Source organism: Manacus candei, unplaced genomic scaffold (assembly GCF_025592945.1).
Source record: "Manacus candei isolate 608988 ecotype Guabito, Panama unplaced genomic scaffold, ASM2559294v1 h1tg000070l, whole genome shotgun sequence".
NCBI lineage: Eukaryota > Metazoa > Chordata > Aves > Passeriformes > Pipridae > Manacus > Manacus candei.
In genome coordinates, this window is record NW_026138118.1 from 677,602 (window position 1) to 697,874 (window position 20,273).

The 20,273-nt window shown below is 57.5% G+C and overlaps 2 protein-coding genes across 3 annotated transcripts; both read right to left on the minus strand.

The window, feature by feature from the left end:
- Positions 1 to 422: 422 nt before the first annotated feature.
- Positions 423 to 11,538, minus strand: NT5C1A (5'-nucleotidase, cytosolic IA). Of its 2 annotated transcripts, XM_051807058.1 has the most exons (7): positions 11,456 to 11,538; positions 11,315 to 11,420; positions 5,646 to 5,813; positions 4,696 to 4,825; positions 4,293 to 4,415; positions 3,668 to 3,852; positions 423 to 3,442 (listed from the first exon to the last, which is right to left on the minus strand). In XM_051807058.1, exons 1-7 carry the CDS (start codon positions 11,521 to 11,523, stop codon positions 3,077 to 3,079), a joined length of 1,146 nt encoding a protein of 381 aa, XP_051663018.1. In that variant the 5' UTR covers positions 11,524 to 11,538; the 3' UTR covers positions 423 to 3,076. The 2 variants fall into 2 exon arrangements, with proteins under 2 accessions (XP_051663018.1, XP_051663017.1); XM_051807057.1 differs by having other exon boundaries at positions 11,315 to 11,490.
- A 1,895-nt stretch (positions 11,539 to 13,433) lies between these two features.
- HPCAL4 (hippocalcin like 4) lies at positions 13,434 to 17,256 on the minus strand. Its single transcript, XM_051807345.1, has 4 exons — positions 17,157 to 17,256; positions 15,191 to 15,360; positions 14,833 to 15,048; positions 13,434 to 14,592 (listed from the first exon to the last, which is right to left on the minus strand). Exons 2-4 carry the CDS (start codon positions 15,350 to 15,352, stop codon positions 14,395 to 14,397), a joined length of 576 nt encoding a protein of 191 aa, XP_051663305.1. The 5' UTR covers positions 15,353 to 15,360; positions 17,157 to 17,256; the 3' UTR covers positions 13,434 to 14,394.
- Positions 17,257 to 20,273: the final 3,017 nt, after the last annotated feature.

The following is a 20,273-nucleotide window of genomic DNA, read 5'->3' on the forward strand; positions in this document are numbered from 1 at the left end:
CCAACACCAGAACTGCAGTGTCGCTACTCGGATAAACCCGGTACTTCAGCAGCAATAAATCTCCTCTGTTAAGCTTTTGCTGCCTCCCACCTGTTGGCTGAGAGAAGATCAAGTTGACAAAAGTCTTCTGCCAAACTGTATTTTTATCCAGGGCTTCATCACGAGTCCAGGTTCCCACAAAAGCCGTTCACAAAGCAGAGGGAGGTGTTTGTATCACCACACATCTCAACTCTGGAATCCCACCTTTCCCAGAGGTTTCCAGTTCCAAATTAGGTGTTTTAATTACATTTTCTGAATTCCCTTAAATCCCCAAAAGCTTCTCGTCGCCCCCACCCCACCCTCCTAAAACCTGGGAGGTCCCAGGCAGGGACCCCAGACAGCCAAAATACTCATTGTGAGAAAGGCGACTGAGAGAGCCAGGCTGGGACCAACACGGTTTATTACAGAAAAACACCCCCAGGGATTTCATTAACATGGCAAAAAAAACCCAAACCACTGGAGGACAGTGAAGTGAAACCCAGGGCAACAAAACACAGCAGGAAAGTCCAGTTGTCAGCCAGGAGAGCACAAGAGGCACGATTGCACTGGCCCATCCAGGTGGGAGACATGCCCAGCCCATGGAGCTGGAACCAGGGGCCCCATCACACCCCCAGCCCGAGGGGACGTGGCAGGTGGGCACATGAGGAAAGCACACAAGCAGCAAGTCCATGTCTTCCAGTTGTAGTGATGGAGGAGATAAAAACACAAGAAGCCACGTGGATAAAAGCAAATGGGGCAGCCACTGCAGGAACAGAAATCCCCACTCGGGAAGGACTCAAGGGGGGAGAAGGGAGGTTTGCCTCACCTGGGGCCCATTTCCTGAGTCCCACGTCTCCCAGTGAGCCCCTAAGCTGCCCTGGCAGCAGAAGGACCCTAAGCACAGTCACTAAAACCCTGCCCTCAGCTCACACCCAGCTCCTTGTGCATCTCAGGGCCCGGAAAGGCAGCAGGAAAGCTGCTGAGATCCAGGGCTGTGCCCCAAAATCACCGTGCGTACTTCCCTGGAGCTCACAGCACCTCCAGACAGGGCATCCATCTCCTCCTGCCAGCCCAGCCCTGCCAACACCAACCTCTGGATCATCCAACACATTCCCCACGGCACCCAGTGCAACCACCCACCCCAGTGGCCGTGCTTGCACCCTGTATCCAATCCCACTGGCACCCTGCCCTGCTCCGAAGGGCTGGCTGACAATTCCATTCCTCCTGGAACATCCCCTCCCGTGGGCAAGCTGGGCTTGGCTGGGCTTCCACGATGCAGATCTTCAGGAAACACCTTGGAGATGTTTACTGAGAAGCCAGGCTGTGCTGCTCCCCTCCCAGCTGCCAAAAAAGGTCTCCAAGATCCAGCCCAAGATCCCAAAATCTTGGGTTCACATCAAAAAGATGAGACCTTTCTATAAGCATGAATGTTAATGGATGTGTTACCAAGATACTCACGTCTTTCAAGATTTTTTTTTCTTTGTTTGTTTGGATTTTAGACCTTCCTCTGAGGTCTTTGTCACCCAGATGTGACAAAGAACAGTCTGTCAAAGAGTTTGGGGGGGGAAAAAAGTGCAATTTGCTCTTCACTGCCAGAGCGGGATTTAGTGCAAAGTCTGCCAAGCCACTGAAGGCATCACCAGCTTGTTTATATATTCCTCAAAAGTGCAATAACTCAAGCTCCAGCCTCACTCTTTGAGCTGAAACTTCCCTGGAAAGAGCCAGAGGCAGACACACACCTTGGGGAAACTTCAGCCCATGGAGTTTGTAGAAAACTACAAACTGATAATACTGAGCATCCTTCCTGCTACACTTCCTCCTACACTGTGGGGTGTAGTAAAAAAAAAAAAAAAAAAAAAAGGAAAAAAAAAAACCACAAGGAAGAAATAATCTTTAAATTTTCCTCCTGAGGGTGTCCTCTGGGACAGGGCTTTGAGCAGAAATGTCAGTGTGATTTCCACACCAGTTTCTCTCCAATTGATCTCTCAGCCTGTTTTTTTAATCAGAGATTTGGTTCTCTCACAGCATCACTAGCAGAGGTGTCTATTTTAGGAAACACCAGAGGTTTTAAGAAGCTGAGGAGAAAAAGATTATCAACTCATATGGGCTCAGCCTAGAAAGGGAAAAAAAAAATCCTTTAATTAAAATCCCCAGGCTGAAATTCTCTGCAGATTTACCTAAATGGACTTCAAATGATGTCCCTAATATATCAGGGCCTGCTTTTAACTTAATTGAAGCCCTGGGCATGTGTCTGCAGCCCCTGGACAGCTCAGGGATGAGCTGGGCTTTGGATGCCTCACCGAGATTATTATTTTCAAGTGCTAAATCATGCAAGTGTGAAACCCAAATACAAAAACCTGGGCCCAACAATACATTAGCTAGCCCAAAGCTCCAAGCAGGAAACAGGATTTTTTCATTTTAATATGTAAGTATTTGTTTCTATTTTTCCAAATTTAAGCTGTTCAGCTGGCAAAATCTTGCTGTGAGGACAGATATTGAATATTTTCTAGTTAGGGAGCAGAAGATGAGCCTGGGAAGACACAATACTACAGTTTAATTTTAGTTAAAAGGGGCATTTTGTTTCAAAGCTGCAAGAAAGGTTGTTGGGTGCTCCCCACTTTCCAGTTCAGCCTAAACATTTGCTCTGGAAGCCGAAGTCTCCGGGAGTTACCTGGGGTTTTAAATAAACACCAATAGGTGAAACCTGCCTGGCACAAAGAGTCCACACAAGGCGGATCCATCCTCGAGGGATTTTGCCTGAAGCGAGCACAGAGCGCGCGGACGAACTGGGGAAACGGCTCATGGGCTGCCTGGCACAGGGGAGTCCCCAGTCCCACGAGGGACAGGGACACCACCACAGCACCCCCATTAAAAGAGGCCAAAGGAAGGGTTCCATCAGCCCCCTCCTCCCTCCACGCCCCCTACACGGCTCCCGCTGGGGAATAAACTCACGTTCCCCGGGACAAACGCTCTCTGCCTCGCAGACCACGACCCCGCCGGGGGTGTGACACACACGGGATGAGGTCCATGCCGGGGGCTGTGGGACCAGCCAGTTCCACTATTTACTGTTGGGGGTTTGCTTCTCCTGCGCCGGCCGCTTGTGCTTCTGGGCGACGCCGTAGGGGACGTGGGCGGCCACGGTGCCCATCTCCTTGGCTCCCTCCACGTGGAACATCTGGTCGTCGAAGAAGATGTGGGGGCGGATCTTCCTCAGCAGCGGCCCCTTGGGAGCCCCGGCCAGGAACAAAGCCTCGTCCGTCTCCAGGCCCCAGCTGCGCAGAGTCTTTAGGGCCCGGGCGCCCGAGCTGGCCGCGCTCCTGGCGGTGACCAGGTACGTGCGGATGGGGCACTCCATCCTCAGCCCCTTGGAGTAGAACTTCTTCTGCAGCTTCCCCAGGGCCTCCAGGAAGCCCTTCAGGGGTCCCTGACGAAGCAAGAAGAAACCATCACTTTGCAGATGTCCATGCCATCCTTCTTCCTCCCTAAACGACAGCAGGGGCCCCACCACAGCCATCCCATGGGCCAGCAGCTGCTGACCTACCCTGCCTCACACCCCACATGCCCATCTCTGCCTTATTCCCAGAGGTGAGAGCATCCCTGAGGGCTGCCTCCCTCCCAGAGCCTTTTCCTGGCTTCACCCCAGCGCTACCTGTGCCAGAGGCTTGTTCTCGTGAGCCTTTTCGTGCTCAAAGAACATGTCCAAGCCGTGAGCCTTCACGATCTGCTCCGACTCGTCCGAGAAGAGCACGGCGTCCCCGTCAAACGCCACCCGCAGCTGGTTCTCTGACACCTCCAGGTCTCTGCTGGGGCTGAAGATGGTGGCTGCAGCAATCCCTGCAGAGGTAAAGCGTGAGGCAAGAGGTGGCAGTTACCCAAGGATCCGTCCTCGTGGCGCGTCCACTGAGGAGCAGAGCAAAACACGACGGGCTGGAAGCAAACACCGCAAGGAAATGCACCCAGCAGCGCCTGCAGCTTGGCCCCAAGACCTTTTACAGCAAAAACAAATCCCCAGATGACAAATCACCCTTTGCATACGGGAATTAATGAGGAAAAACACCGCCTTTGCCTTGGAAGAGCTGTGGAGCTCGTGGAAAAGCTTATTTCTATGGAAACTAGAGGCTCTTTGGAGCTTCGAAGATGTGGGACAAGGCAAACCTGAATTGCATGTCAACGTAGGGACATGGATATTGGAGCTATTGCTCCTGGCACCAACCCCCTGAGGGCTCCAGGCTCCCCCCATTTCCCCCCACCCCCAGGCTGGACCCCAGACTCACCCTCTTCAATGGCCCCACTCACTTTCTCGGCGTCAGAGGAGAGGTAGAGGTTGGCGTGATAGGCCTTGAGGTAACAGATGGGGCTGTTCCCTCCCGTCATGCAGAACCTCTCGATGAACAGATCTGAGGGCAGACAGACCCCGGGGTGAGCCCTGGTGCCCCCTGAACAAGCCTTGACCTGCTGCTCCCCGTGGCATCCCCAGAGCCGGCAGGACTGGGCTAATTTTGGCTCTGCTGCCCAACAGCAGGGCCAGCAGCCAGAGCACCTCAGCATCGGCCAACTCCTGCTCTAAGTACCCAGGAAATCTGGGAGAAGCGGGCTCAGGGGGTGTTTGGCAGGAGGAGACAGGAGAAAACATCTTTTCTTGGTGCCAAGCAAAGAATACCTTCCCTCCCCGCTTACCGTAGTGGTTGATGCTGTTGATCAAGCGAACCCCAACCTGGGCGTGGTTGTTGGTCATGAGGACGATGTCAAAGAGCTCCTCGCTGTCAGGGTAGAGCTCTCTCAGTTGTGTATTCACTGCCTCCAGTGCCTGCAGCACCCCAGGGTGAGGGGGGGGAGTGTCAGCGAGCCCCAGGTATGGCTGTGACCCCCCTCCCACCGAGCAAAACACTCCTGTTCACCAAACCAGGGATCTGGCCCAGCCCCAGCTACACCCCGAGCCAAGCCAGCATCGACTGGGGAAAAAACAGACTGATTTCTGGAGGGGAAAAACCCACATAGCTGCTCTTCTGTTTTCAAACATGAAAGGTTTCGAGCTTAAGAAATGAGAATAAATTAGCTCTGAGTTACAGATAAGTGTTTTTCAAGCAATCAGAAACAGAATAAGTCTCTCCCCACCGAGTGGATTAGTTTATTCATTGGGAACAGGCAATAGATTGCTCCAGCGAGCACCCAAAGCTGCACTAAATCCAGAGGAACTGGGAAAGAAACTGGAAAATGTTTTTCAAGTTTGAAATGCCTCATTTCAACACATCAAAATTAGAAATTGGCTGACTCTGCAGCAAGGCTAAACTCAGCCAATTTACAAGAATAAATAAATTGTAATAATAATAATTTTTTTAAGGTTATGAGAATTCCCTAAAGGAAAACTCTAAATATGATCCAAAGAGATGATTTCTTCAATTCTTGGGCTCAGTTGCCAAAATCCAGCATTTGCTCAGCCCTGGAAGCAGCAACATCACTTGCCAGGAGGTTTATTTGACCTCTGTTTGCTCTGTGGCTGCATCCCTTCTGCCACACTGCTCGTCTCCATCCCGACCCCATGCAAGCACCCCACAGCACTCCCCTCTCCCAGGAATTTTTGGGTGAGGACCACCGTGCTGATTCACCTTAGGTGGGTGGACGCTCACCTTGACAAAGGGAAAGGCAGCCCCGGGGAGGAAGGGCTCGTTCTCGTGGTCCAGTTGGTATTTCACGTAGGCCTCCACCCCTTGCTCGTTGTAGATCTTCTGCTCCTCCTCCATGCGGAACAGCGCCCGCGAGGACACGGCGATGGTGATGGCGTTCTCCGGCTTGGGCTGTGGGCAGAGGGACAAACTGGGGAGGCAGCCCCTGCTCCCAGCCCCGCTCCCTGGGCTGGCATCTCTTCGCTCCCAGCATGAAAGGCCAGGGGGTGGGTGACACCTCCGTAGTGATTTGAAGGACAAGGGGCAGCTGCAACCCCGATCTCCCGATGCGCCTGACGTGCCGCCCCCACACCTTTGGGATACCTGCAGTCCCGCTCCCGAGCATTCCCACTGCAAGCAGGCTCTCAGGCCCAACAGACTACCCCAGGAGAACCACTCAGCCTCATGCAGAAGGGATTTTTGTGGCTTTTCCCACCCCCCAGCCAGGAAAAACCACTCTGCGGCTCAGCCAGATCCGCATCCCGTGATGCCGTCCAGATGTGACAAACAACCCACGCCAGCTCAGCTCCTAAAAACACTTGATAGAGTTATTGTGGGCGGAAACATGACAAACAGGTGGTGCAGGCAATGATTTATGTGTCATTATTATTAATGTTCGAAGGCTTGATCCAAAATCCACTCAAGTCAACAAGGCACCTCCAGTGGGACTTGGCAGGGAGGGAGGGAACACTGGGAAAGTCAATCTCATCTTGACCCCCACCCAATGTCCCTCTCCCCTTAGAGGGCAGGGAGGTGTTAATCCCCATCAGTCACTTGCAAGCACAAAAATAAGTTAATTACTGGTGGCCAATGAGGAATGCTCACTGCCAGGACAGCAAATCCTGCGGAGGGACAGGGGCACAGGGAGCCCTGTCCCCAGCAGAGCCTGCAGCGAGACCAGGGAGCAGGACAGGCCTCAGGGGCTCCCTGGGAGCTCAGGGATGCATCTCTGCAGGAAGCCTGTGAAATCCAGGTGTCAGCACTGCAGAAACCACTCCTCTGTGATCTCTGGGATCCTTTGTGGCATTACCCCGTGAGTAATCCTCCGGCAATGCCGTTTGCCCAGGGGGTGGAGGGTGCCTCTGCCAGCTGCTCCTCACACCCAGGTGCTCCAAAGTTCAAGCTCCCACCCTGCCTAGGGCTGAGCTTTACAGGAACAGCAGCCTGGCAAGGACAGGTACCCCATCCACACTGGGGATTCACTCCCCACAGGGCTGGGCTTGCCCTGGGACTCGCTCTGCCCCCAACCCGACATGGAGACACACCCAGGAATGAGTCACTGGGAGCTTCCATCCCACTCCCAGCACCAAATGCCCCTGTAAGCAGTGCCCAAGGCCAGCCCTGCAGCACGGTCAGTCCCCTCTCCAAGGCTGCATCAGTCCCCAAATTCCCAAAATCCCCAGCGAAGAGATTAAGCAGCAGGTGATCAGGATGAGACACAGATCAGGTCAGGCTGAGAACATCACTACAGCCACAGGGATCCCTTTCCTGCAGCATTTGCAAAGAAATATGACCCCATTTGAAAGTGGCTCCTTAAGGAAAGCAAGGGAACAACCCCCAGGACATGCAGGATCACCCAGGTCCACGCAGGAGCTGATCCATGGCACCAGCATTGCTCCAAGTGAACCAGGGCCAGGTCTCCAATTATGTTCAGATCCCCAAGGGGTCTCAGCTATTAACTGGTTACAGGCCAAGTCTTGGCACTTCAACTCATTAATTAATAACTCTGGTGACATGGGCCATTTGTTAGCTGAAAATATGAATAACTATTAAAGGTCTTGGGACATCCGGCCATTAGCTGGAGTCCTGCCTCTCCATCCTTCTCCCGACTCCCTGCAGTGCTGGGTCTGTAGGAAAGCTGCCAGGTGTTTGCTCCCTGATCCTGGTCCCCAGCGGACCACAGGGCAAAGCATCCTCCAGAACCAGCCCTGAAGGAAGATCCTTAGGAGAGAAAATAGGTCAGCAGCCCACATGTAACAGCACAGAGACAAAGAAGGGGGCCAGAAGGATGTTTGGGGCCACAAGCCAAGCCGGGTGCCCAGAGGGAATTTCCATCTCTGTCTCCACACACACACACACCTTGCACCCTGAGGGGACACCTTGCACAACAGCAACAGGCTGCTCAAGGTCCCTTCCCTGCCACTTAAAGGCACCAGCCTCCAGGAGGTTAATTTAAGAGGTAATAAACGCAGCAATAAAAATAACCATAAGCTTGGGGCCTGACTCTGCCCCAGCGTGGGCTGCTGGAGCCCCAGGTGCCCGCGGGCAGGAAGCTTGGCCCTTGGGAATGGGACCTGCCGGATCCTGTCGGCTCCTGCCAAGGAAGATTTGCACCTTCGGAGCACTTCAGGCAGGAAAGTCTCACCCGGGTGCTAACGCAGCTCCCAGCTCCGGCTGGGCTGGAACAGCCCTGCTGTTCTCTGGGAAATGCTGACATTTAAAAAATAAGGCAATTCTGCTCTGCGAGGAGGGATCTGCGTTTTGACATTTCTTTGAAGTGGAGGTTTCATTTGGAAGCGTTCCCTCCTCGAGGTTGTTTGGATGCTTCTCCGTCCCTACTAGTACTGCAGATGGCCATTACAACATTCAGAAATGGGCTTTAAAAAGCCTCAGTGCTCCAGGAACCACAACACCTCAAATCCTCCATCAGAGTGCTGCGAACAACCCAACAAATGCCACTTTTCCTCCCAAACTGTGATGTTTCAAGGCAAACACCCTCCTTTTGTAACAGGAAGCATGTGCATGGGAGGGGTCCTGCTCACAATCCTGGTTGGGATGTATTTAGACTCACAGCCCCCATCCCAACACAGCCTCCTGCTCCTGGTGCCCCAGCCCCTGAGGGTTTGGGAACTCTGAATCACAAACCTTGTTTTCCCCTTGGAGCAACATCCAAGGTCAGCCAAGGTCAGTTAAAGTTCATCATCCAACACAAGCCTGGGCTCTGCTCAGCTTTGTCCAACTGAATTTGCTGCCTGGAGATTCACGGTGAGCTCTTCTCCCTTCCTTCTCATGGGAAGGTCAGATCCAGCCCCATCCTGACCATTGAGCAAGAGATTAATGATGTGTTTAAGAGAAGTATGAGCAGGGCAGCACAGGGGAAGGTGTCATCCTAATCCTGGGTCCATCCCTGTGGTCAGGCAAACAGGAGGGATGACCAGGGACATGTCCCGACAGCCCAGCCCTCTGAAGAGGGACATCAGCCCTTGGCACAGCTCCAGGTGATCCACAAAGTCCAAGCCCATCTCAGAAGCATAAGTGACCTTTCCAACATGCTCCAGATCCATCAAGTGCAAAACCCATCACAGACCCAAACCCCCAATTTGGGGGCAAAGCTGTATTTCAGGAGTGACTGGAAACAGCCCATTTCCCTCTGCAGACCCAACAGCTGGCAGCCTTTAAATAGCTCTTCTAATCAGATGTAAATCCTAAGCAGCCCCCCAAGGATTAGAGGCAGACATTTGGAGATCCCACGGGCTCCCAGGATGAGCAGCAGGACTGTGTCCTCCCACCCACAAGAGCCACAGGTGCCCACAGTGGCACCCAACACCAGCAGCTCCACTGCCACCCCTGGAGGCCACCACTGGCAGGAGCCACAGTGGGGACCCTGTTCTGCCCCCCTCGATCCCTGCCTGGGGCTGAATCTGCTGGACCCAACTGGATCCTAAAATCCTGGAAGAATCCTGTCAGCTCTGGGCACTTCCCTGGATGCTGCAGAAGGCCAAATTCAACATTTGGAGGTGGATTTTGGAGTGAAATATGGTCACAGAAAGGGAAGAAGAAGGGCTTGCTCCAGGATGAAGCATGACCCCCACTCCAGCTACAGCATCCCAAAAATCAGGCACCCTGGTGAGCCGGATGGGACCCCAAGGGTGCAGGGGACAAGCAGGGTGCTCAGAGGAAGGGAGCCAGAAGAAGGTCAGCTCCCATTAACCCCACTCAGCGTCACCAGAGAGGCTGGGGGACATTTTCAGCATTGCTGAGGAGTGACAAATCCCTTCGCTGACCTCCCCAGCTGGCAGGAGCGAGGCTGGAGCAGCCACAGGAGCCGGAGCATGGGAAGAGCAGAGACCCCTGCAAAGTGGGAATGCCCTGTTAACCAACCCATTTCCCAGCCAGGAATGGGCTCCCCAAAATCCCCCTGCCTCCTGCCACCTCACAGCCTGTGTCCAGGAGGGAGCAGCCCCCACAGCTCACATCTGCTCCCCCACAGGTACCTGCTCCTGTTCCACCAAGAGGACAGACAGACCTGGCACCTCCAAGGGCACAGACTGACAACTCCATTTCCCGCATGCACGAGGGAGCCCTGGGTGTTCTGAGCCCCCTGCTCGGGATCAGATTAAAGTTCAGGGCGATGGCTGAGATGGTTTTGAGTTTTCCCAGAGCATTATTTACGCTGCAGAAAAGAGCTCTGCAGCCATCCATCACCGGGCTGGCAGCTGCCTGGCAGGGCAGGGCAGGGCACCCCAGCTCTGTGCGAGGGCCCCCAGCCTGCCCCAACGGAGGGGCACGGGGCTGAGCATCATCCTCAGCCCCACAAAGGGGGATGGCACAGCCTGACTTGAGGATCTGGGTGCCTGGATCTCGGCCCTGCCGCTGATTTGCTGTGTGAGCAAAGCCCATCCCTGCCCGGCGCCTCAGTCGTACAGCACAGACGGGGGCACTGGTCACCGAGCTGCCTGCAAGGAGAGGAGGAGCCTGGGCTGACATCCACACAGGCCGAGAGCATGGCATGAAAGACAACTAGCTGCATCCTACCACCAGGCCAGGCTGTCCCTCTTCCTCTGGGAAGGGCACAGCAATGCCAGCTGGCAGCGGGTCCACGACAGGGGGCTGCAGCCGGGTCCCCAGCCGGGAAAGCACAGGGGCTGCTCCAAGTTGGGGTCTGCAGAGCGAGAGCTTGGCTGTCTCCCCTCGTGGAGAGGTCACACACAGAGCACCACAGCTATCCCGAGGTACAGCAGCACTTCCAAGCGCTCCCATGTTTAAACCCGGCAGGCTCAGCCCTGGTTAGATAACGGAGGCTTTCCCTCTAATCTCCCAGAGTAGGCGAGCCTGGCAGGGGCAGCTGCACCCCTGTGACACCCCACTGCTCTGGGCAGGGATTCAGCTCCCGGGCTGTCCCCCTGCTCCAGCACTGCCACCCCTCCTGTCCCTGGCAGGGCCTCCCGCCTTGGCGCGGGGGACGGGCAGCTCATGGGACACGGAGCCGCTATGCAAGGACACCTCAGCCCGGGAGGGACCCGGGAACACCACAGGGACCCACAGGAACCCAGAGACAACCAAGCGTAACCCAGGGATGCCAAGGAGGAGTGGGGGCATCTGGAGAGACCCCGGGACCTGGACGGAGACAGGGTGTCAAAGAAAAACCAGAGACACCCCCGGGGGGACCCCAGAGAGTGTGGAGGAGATGGGATGGGGCACCCAGAGACACCCGGGGGGGTTCCACGGGGGAATCCAGAGAAGATGAGGCACGCAGGAGGACCACAGAGAACCTGTAGAAGATGGGGCCCCTGGAGTGACCTGGGGGCACCCGGGGGAGATGGGGCACGCGGTTTGGAGGGGGGCACCCAGAGGGGCTGCGTCCCCCCGGGGGCAGGGAGCGCAGCGCGGCTGGGCACCTCGGGGGCTCTCACCGATTTGGGCTTCTTCTTGGGGGCGAGGTTGTCGTAGAAAGCCTTGGCTTCATCCCAGGGCCGGCCCGGCGCCCCGGCGGGGCCCGGCGGCTCCATAGCGCGGCGGCTCCGGGGCACCGGCGGCTCCGGCGCGGCGGCGGCTCCGCCAGTCCCGGGAGCTCCCGGAGCCGGGGCCGGCCCGGCGGAACGCGCTTTATAAGGCATCCCATGAAGCTCCGGGGTTTCAGTCCACCGGGACACGGATTAACCTCTTCGGGACCGAGCGCTCCTCGCCGCCGCCTCCCCTCGGCCCGGTAATACCGGGGTGCTGCGGGGAACTGAACCGGGAGCCCTCGCTCCAAGGCAGAGCCAGCCCTAGGGGCAGCGAGCCCCCGGGAGCGAGGGGAGGGGGCTGGGGACAAAGGTGACATCAGCAGAGCCCCCCAGGAGGACACGGAGAGGGATGTGATGGGGCATCCACGGCAGACACCATCTCCTGCTCGTGCCAAGGGTTGGCACAGGGTGGCACCGATGCCAGGGCAGCGGGAAGGGCAGGAGGGTGGTCAGTGCTGGGAGCTGGAGCAGCCACGATGGTGGCAGCAGGGTAGGACAAATGTGTGGTGGGGCCCTGCTCCATGCCAGGGTTACCTGTGCCGTGCACTAGTTAACGGAATGAGCACAGGTGTTAATTAAGGCTCTCCACTCCCAGGAGTGCTGGTGGGATTAAGTCCAGACACAAAACAGCACATACAGCCCAGCATTCAGCCCAGACTAAAACCTATACCGTGATCAGCAGACCCCCAGAAGCCCTTGGGGAGCAGGGAGTGTACCCAGAGACCAAAACCCATCAGCCAGGAAGGGGCAAGTGATGGAGGATCTCACCTTGTCTCACCTGGAACAGGGCAGCACCTGGGAGAAGGTCACAGAGCCCCAGGACAGAGGCCACCAGCAGGATTTTTTTAACCTACAGCTAAAGAAAAACACTCCCTGTGGACTTTGATGTAAAGCCTCAGGGACCCCATGTCCCTGTCCATGAGATCAATCCAACACCACCTCACTCGCACTGAGGTTCAACCAGGAGAGCAGAGCCAGCTGGGTGCTGGTGACCAGGGCTGGCTCCAGGGATCCCAAACCCTTTGGGTGTTTGATACCATTTCAGCCTCAAAGACTTCCTTTCCCCAGGGCTTTTGCAGGTCCCTCCTGGGAAACACCTGAACTTCCTCTGTGGTGGCCCCAAGGGAAGCAGGAGCTTGGAGAGCCCCGGGATCACTGAGGCTATTCTTGGAGTCCCCTCTTCAAGCTTTTGAGTTGCTGCCTTTTCAGGCAGCAGCCCTGGCACGTCCCCAGGCCCCCACACAGCAGGACCTGCCCTGTCCCTCCTTCCCCAGCACTGCTGAGCTGCAAACACACACACACCCTCCTGGAAAGCACAGCAGCCAAACCCAGGGTGCAGAGCTCTCCCCTCAGCAGCACTCCTAAAAATACACACCCTGCTTTGGCCTTGGCATCCTCCCATCTCTGTGCTCAGGTGCTGGCTGCTGCAGGACAGACCAGGTGATTTGCAGCATCCAGGTGGGTGGGAGTCAGCACTGCTGCCCAGGAGCCAGCCCTGCCTGATTGACTGGAGAAGTATTAAAATTTGGTGAGAGCTCCTTAGCAACAGTCACTATCTGTGCAGGCTGCTGATGGAGAGGAAGGGCCAGAGGAAACTATGCACAGGGAAGATGAGGGTGGAGAAAAGGACAAAGATACTGTGATAGCAGATCCCAGTTGCTTATGGTGCTGGGATGGAGCCCAGGACAAAGCCACCAGGTCCTCTGGCCATGCCCAGCCCTGAGCTAAGGTCTTGACTGACAAATGAAACCCATTTCTAGCACAACCCAGGGATGCCTGGTCCTACCCACCCCAAAAGTAACATTGCCTTCCCCAGAGCTACCTGCACAACTGAAGAGTTTCACTTGCCCACATCTTCAAGGCTCCCCAGACTGAGCCCCACTGTGCTGTCCCCAAGGGCTTCTCCATCCCTTGGAGTGTCACAGGCCCAACAGAGACCCCTAAACTATGCTCAGGAGTGCAGTGTTGTCACCTCACTCTCCCCACAGCTGCAGTGGCTGCTCCTCAATAAGCCATTCGGGGGGAACACCAGACACAGGGGACAGTTTATTTTTTCCATTAAAAAAATAGATAACAACTTCACCATCTTCTAAGAGATACTACGGTCATCAACACCACAACGTGCAGACTAAACACCAACCCGTGACAATATTCCTGGCCTGGGACAGGAGGGATGGATGCAGCAGGCTGGGATGGGTGAGGAAGGGGACAGGCATGTTTCTTGTGGCCTCAGAGCTTTGCCAGGAGGCTCAGCAGGTGCAGGACCCATCCACACCTCTGCACAGCCTCAGTCCCTACAGTAGCACCACACACCAGGAGCAGCACCTCACAGAATCGTAGAATCAGCTGGGTTGGAAGGGACCTCTGAGATCATCAAGTCCAACCCTTGATCCAACCCTGCCATGGTTCCCAGCCCATGGCACTGATGCCACATCCAGTCTCATCTTAAAAACCTCCAGGGACGGAAAATCCACCACTTCCCTGGGCAGCCCATTCCAGTACCTGATTATCCTCTCTGTAAAGAATTTCTTCTTAATATCTAACCTAAACCTCCCCTGGCAGAGCTCAAGACCATGCTCTCTTGTCTTACTGATAGTTGCCTCGGAGAAGAGACCAACACCCACCTGGCTACAACCAGGTTGAGGTTGGATGTGATTCTAAAGCAGCAGGGATGTGGGAACAGTTAGCCCTGGGGAGCCAGGAAACTTGTCACTGGCTGCAGGGAATCCAGCTCCAGGATGGGATAAGATTGATTTGGGGTAACCTCAAGCTGACAATACCCAGAGCAGGCTCTACCCTTCGAGGGTATGGAATGTGAGCTGTCCAGGATACAGCTGGAGCAGAGGTGGATGGGCAGCAGGAGGAATGGAGCATGGCTGATACCTGGGACCAAGCGGGCACAGAGGGGCTCAGCAAAAAATGGGCATTGAAACCAGCACAGGGAGCAGAGGTTGGCTGCAGCCAGTCCAGTACTGAGCCCCAGGGCTCTATTTCTGCATGTCACACTGCAGGAGGAGGACGATGGAGGGGTCACTCTTTGCAGCCTCCTTGAACTCCTCCAGGGAGATCTGGTCGTCCTTGTCCTTGTCCATCTTTGTGAAGATCTTGTCCACACGCTGCTGGGGTGTCAGCCCATCTTGGTTCATCCTCATCATGATCACAGTCCCCACCATCCTGTAAATGGCCTGGAGAAAGAAGAGAAGCAAAGTACCAGAGTGGGAATGCTGGGTGGGCAGAATGTCCCAGGACAAGGCCGGGGGCACAGGATTTCTGCTCTGTTGGGACTGAGTTCTCTGCAGCTGCACAGTTACCGTCTGGACAAGGCTCTGGGTAGGAAAACTCATTCTTTGGTGTGAAAAGGGACCCAAGAGCTGCGAAAAGCCTGGAAAAAACAAGCTACCCCTGTGGATTTTAAGCACTGGTACCTCTATGATCTCCAGCATCTCTAAGCGTGTGATCTTCCCATCCCCATCCAGGTCATACATCTCAAAGGCCCAGTTGAGCTTCTGCTCGAAGGTGCCCCTGGAGGTGACAGACAGGGCACAGATGAACTCCCTGAAGTCGATGGTCCCATCCCCGTTCTTGTCGAAGGTGCGGAAGGCGTGCTGGGCAAACTTGGAGGCGTCTCCGTAGGGGAAAAACTGCGGGAAGGAGAGAAGAGAGATTGAAATGAGGAGGGGGAGCTCAGCACAGAGGCTGCACCTGAAGCAGCACCCTTGCCCAGCAGGAGCCGAGTGCTCCAGCCCCACAGGCAGCCCTTGGACCCCTGGCTGGAGCCCCCACCTTGATGTAGAGCTGCTGGAACTCCTCCAGGTTGAGGATGCCGGTGGGACAGTCCTTGAGGAAGCCCTTGTACCACTGCTTCAGCTCCTGCTCGCTGAACTCCGTGCTCCTCACCAGGTCATCCAGCATCTCCGGGGCCAGCTTGCTGCTGTGCTTGCCCATGGCTGCCCCTGGGAGGGAAAACACATGGCTCCTACACACCAGGCTTGGAGAGGTATGGTCCTCCCAGGCCCTCCTCCACCCTGGCAGCTGACTGATCCCACATCCCTCTTCCCCATGCTAGAGCTGATCCACCTGGATGATGGGTGTTCATGCAGGACAGTGACTGTGGTACTGGGAGCATGCTTGGCTGTGGCCTTTGCTGCTGGAGATGTGCAGGAGCTGGCCCTGGGGCAGCCCCCCAGTGCACCCAGCAGCATCACCTGCAGCCCCCCATCTCCTCAACCACCTTTTGCCTGCAGAAAACCACTCAGAAAGCAACAGAAGATCCAGGATTCTTCCCATGGCCTTTACCAGACTGCGATCATAGAACCCTAGAATGGTTTGGGTTTGAAGGGACCTCAGAGATCACCTAGTTCCACTTCACTTGACCCTCTCCAAGGATGGGACAGTGAAGAGTCTGCTGCTAAAGCACATAAAATCCTCACTGGTACCATGGGACTCGCAGCATCCAGCTGGTCACAGTGACACCCAACCTGCTCCTGGCCAGCCCTTGGTGAGGATGGGGTCTGGCCAGGCCTCCACTCCTGTACCACGGGGCTGCCAGCAGCACGGAGCACTGGGAGCCCATGGCTGCGTGGGCAGGACGTGGATCTGCTCCGATACACGCCGTGCCCGCTCCCACGCAGCCTTGGCTGCCAGCACCGCTCAGCCTGAGCAGCAGATGGTTTGCTGAGAGCTCCTGGAGCTTCTCTCTCCATGGAGAAAGTTGAGTAGAAGTTCACCTGGAGCCCAACCAAGCACCGTCTTCCTTCCGAGAGTCCGATGTCCCGGCCATGCAGGCTTGGGGGGATGTGGGGTTACCCTGGGATGGGCACAAGCAGTGCCCTGCAGTGATGAGGGGCTCCTCATGCTCCCAGCCAGCCCCATTGCCAGCTAATCTCACAGGCAGTGCCTTCTTCCTGCCCCATCATCCCACCAGCATCTGTCACTGTCTGCCACAGCAACACTCAACCCAGCACCCCTCGGCAGCTGGAGCTGAGGGAATGTCCAGACTCCCACAGAGCACAACCCTTCCCCAGTGATCCCAGCTTGGCTGGGGGGCTGCACAAGCCCTCCCAGCATTGCAGTCCAGTTCTAAGCTGCTGGGACCAATTCTGTACCCCGGCCATCCCCTCCCTGATCCGTACCCATGGCCTCCCACATCTCCCACCAGTCACACTGGCAGGAGGAGGCAGCATCTCACCACACCTTATCCTGCACGAAGCCCTCAAATTGGCCAGGACTCAGGAGCAACATCCTTTGGTTCACAGTCCCCCATTCCCTTTTCCAAGCTGTGCCCAGTCACGCCAGGGCAGGGGACAGCAGCCAGAAGGGACACTACACACTTGGCACAAACCACTCACCCCAAAGCACCAACATCACCACTGACCAGTGGCTGCTGGTCCCAAAACAGGACAGGGGGGGATTACTACAGGTGTCCCCATCAAGGGGAGCTGCACCCTGGGCAGCACAGAGCAGCACCCCTGGACTGGCACCCTAAGGAGTAGGGAAGAGGCTCAGCTCTCAGCCCCGGGGGATGGATGGGGATGCGGGGGTGCTCTGCCCACCCGGAGAGGAGGCGGCTCCGGGGCACCAGCCCCGACAGCCGCTGGAACCGGCTCCCGGGAGCAGCGCAGCTCCCGGCACCTGCCCCGACGGCAGCTCCGCACCGGGGAACCGGCTCCCAGCCCCGGCACCTGCCCCGACGGCAGCTCCGCACCGCGGAACCGGCTCCCAACCCCGCTCTGGCCCCGACGGCCCTTACCTGTCGTGCGGCGCGGGCAGGTGGCGGCTCGGCGGGGCCGGGCGGGGCGCGGAGCCGGTGCCGGTGCCGGAGGGGCCGCGGTCCAGCCGCCGGCTCAGCCCCCGCCGCTCCCGCCCCTCTTGTAGCCTCAGGCCGCCCGCCCCCCCCCCGGCGGCAGCGTTCGTGCATTGGCTGGGAGCGCTGTCAATCAACCGGGAGGGGCCGCGGGGTGGGGGGGTCGAGGTGGGATACTGGGGGGGTACCGGGATGCTGGGAGGGGAAATGGTACTGGGATGCCGGGAGATGCTGGGAGCAGGATGCAGGAGGGATGCCGGCAGGGGGATGCTGAGGGGATGCTGGGACTGGGATGTAGGGAGGATGCTGGCAGTGGGATGTGGGGGGATGCTGGCGGGGGGATGCCAGGGGACGCTGGCACTCAGCACACGGCCCCATGCTGCCTGCACCGGGGACACACGAGTGGCTTCTTGGTTGGCAGAGCCACAGTTGAAGCACAGAGGGGAAAGGGACAAGAAAACCACTCTGATCTTCAGAACCAAACGCGGAATGTTTCCATGGAGATAGCTGAGTGCTTCTCCCGGTGACCTTGGCATCCTGCTGTGATCCCAGTGCCACCTGGGCCTGTCCACAGCTGTCCCTCTGCAGCTGGTGGCCACTGAGCCCAGATGAAGTCTCCAGCCAGCCAGGACTGGTCCCCATCCCGTCCCCAAAGGGCTGTGGGGTGCCATGGGGTGCTCAGCCCTTCTCCATGGCATGTGCTCTCAGGTGCACCCACCTTTGCTGCAGAGGTGGCTGCATGAAGCAGCAGAAACTGTCTCAGCTGGAGGCAAGACGGGGCCGGGTTACAAAAAACCCAGATATTTTCAGCTGTGTGTGAGCAGTGGGGCTGCAGGGCTCCATCACCCCCCCACCCTGGGGGCAGAAGGGCTGGACCCCCATGGCTGGACGTGACATCCCTGCACCGTGCCTGTGTCCAGGGTTGGACCCCACCTGGAATGGGGTGATTCAACCTCATGGGTTTTGTGCCACCCCCACAGACTCTGCTGGGCTCTGGGCACACAGCTCTGGGCGGCCCCAAAGCCTCTCTGTGAGCCTCCCCAAGAGCTCGGGGGATGAGCCCCCCCGGACCCACTGCCAGTTCTTAGATGTTGAAGTCGAGGAGACATCAATTAGAGCAGCTCTGCAAACCTCCCGTGCTCGGGGTGCTCAGGGGGACTGAAAAATTAATGAGGGCTTAATTGAAGCAGCACGGCTGCCAGGGCTGAGACCGGCCCAGCTCAGCTCATGGGACAGGGCTGCCAAGGGGACATGGGACGGCTGCAAGAGGCAGGGGAGCACCAGGCGACAGGGATGGCCTGGAGATGGGTGTAAGGGTGACTGTGGGGTACTGGAGTGCCCCAATTTTTGGGGCTGTGACACCGTGAGTCGTGGTGCTGGGGAACTGCCTGGGCACGTGGGGGGCTGGACACACTGGTGGCCCTGATCACAGCATCCAGGTGAGCCCCAAACCCTAACTGGGGCGACCCAAACCCTAACTGGAATGTTGGCCCTGGGATTGCAGAGCAGACAACAGGGTGTTTGGGGGGGGCACTGGCTCTGCAGGCAACTCTGGCTCTGTGTCAGCTCTTTGCTCCCCGCTCCCGTAGCAGCACCCCCCAGCTCCCTGCCTCGAGTTCCCCGGGGTGCAGAGCTGCCAGGGCCCTGCCCGTTCCTAAAAACCTCCTTATCCAGCCACTCCGTGGAATGCAAAGGGCTGCAGCTTCCCCCAGCGGCTACGGGCTGCACCAGCACGGCCCGGGGGGCTGTGCCCGATGGGGGGGGGCTGTGGGGCAGCTGCCTGGGGCTGCTGCAGCCGGATCAGCCCCCCCAGACTCCTGGCAGCTGCGTATCCCAGAATTCCAACAGCCCTCGTCCCGCTGCGCTGCCAGGTCAGCCGGCTGTGACACCGGCAGTGCTCGGGGCACTGGTGGCTCAGCCAGCCCATCTGTGACCTCCCAGTGCTCCACTCCTGTCGGTGTCACCAGCACACGGCGCTGGGCAGGACCCGTCACTCTGAGCTGGGCAGGGATGGGGACAGGGATGGACACTGTCCCTCGAGGCCAGTGCATGATGGTCACAGCCAGTGCAACCCCACAAAACCCCCCGTTTTCCAGTGACACTGGGCAGCAGCCACACAGCCAGGGCCAAAATCAGGGTTTCTCACTTATTTCTTCTGCTGCTCTTTCCCTTTGAGCCGGGTTTCCTCACCAGCAGTCTCAGCCTTTCCCTGGTCCCTCACCATCCCCAGCTCAGGTCCCTTCCCCGCCCACTGCACCCCAGGGCTGAGCTTTGGTGCCGGGTGCCTTGGGGTGCTGGAGGATGGGCACCCATCCTGCTTTGCTGCACAGAAATGCCCAAGTAAAGGAGTAATGAGCTGCTGTCACCCACCCCGTGTTCCTGGGGGACACCCCTGTGTGCCACTGGGCAAGCTGGACCTGGGGTGACCACGACACTGGGAATGCTTTTTGATGTCCCCACTGTAATGCTCAGTGCTGGCCCAGGGAAAGGCGAGTGCAGGGTGGAAAAGCAGAACCAGCCCAATTTTGGGGGTCCCCACTTGCTTCCTACCTCCCACATCAGCCCTGTGGGAACAGCTCTGTGCCACTTCATGCCACCCAAACCACTCCTGACCCCAGTTCAGGAGAGACAGGGGGAGAGAGAGGGAGCTGGCTGGTCAAAAGGGGGGTCCTGGGGCATGGGTTTGGTTTGTCCCCATGGTAGTGGCACCAGGTGGGGTCAGTGGTTGTCCTCCTCCCTGGAGAGGGGACTGGGGGCAAGCAGTGCCATCCATGGGCTGGGTCAGGAGCAGAGGAACATCTGGGACTTCCCTCCCCCTGCTCAGAGTGGGCTGCGGGTGCCGGGGCTGAGCCAGGCTGGCTCTGACGTGGGGGGACACACAGGCACCCTCTCGGCGTCACCGTGCCCCCCAAAACCAGGGAGCAGCCCCCCCTCACCCCCCCAGCAGGAGCCGGAGCCCCTCCCCAGTCAGGCCGCAGAGGTTCCCCGGCCGGCACGCAGAGGGTTAAACATCCCCGTCTCCCTCACACTTGAGACGTCACCGTCACCAGTGGCGTGGAGGGG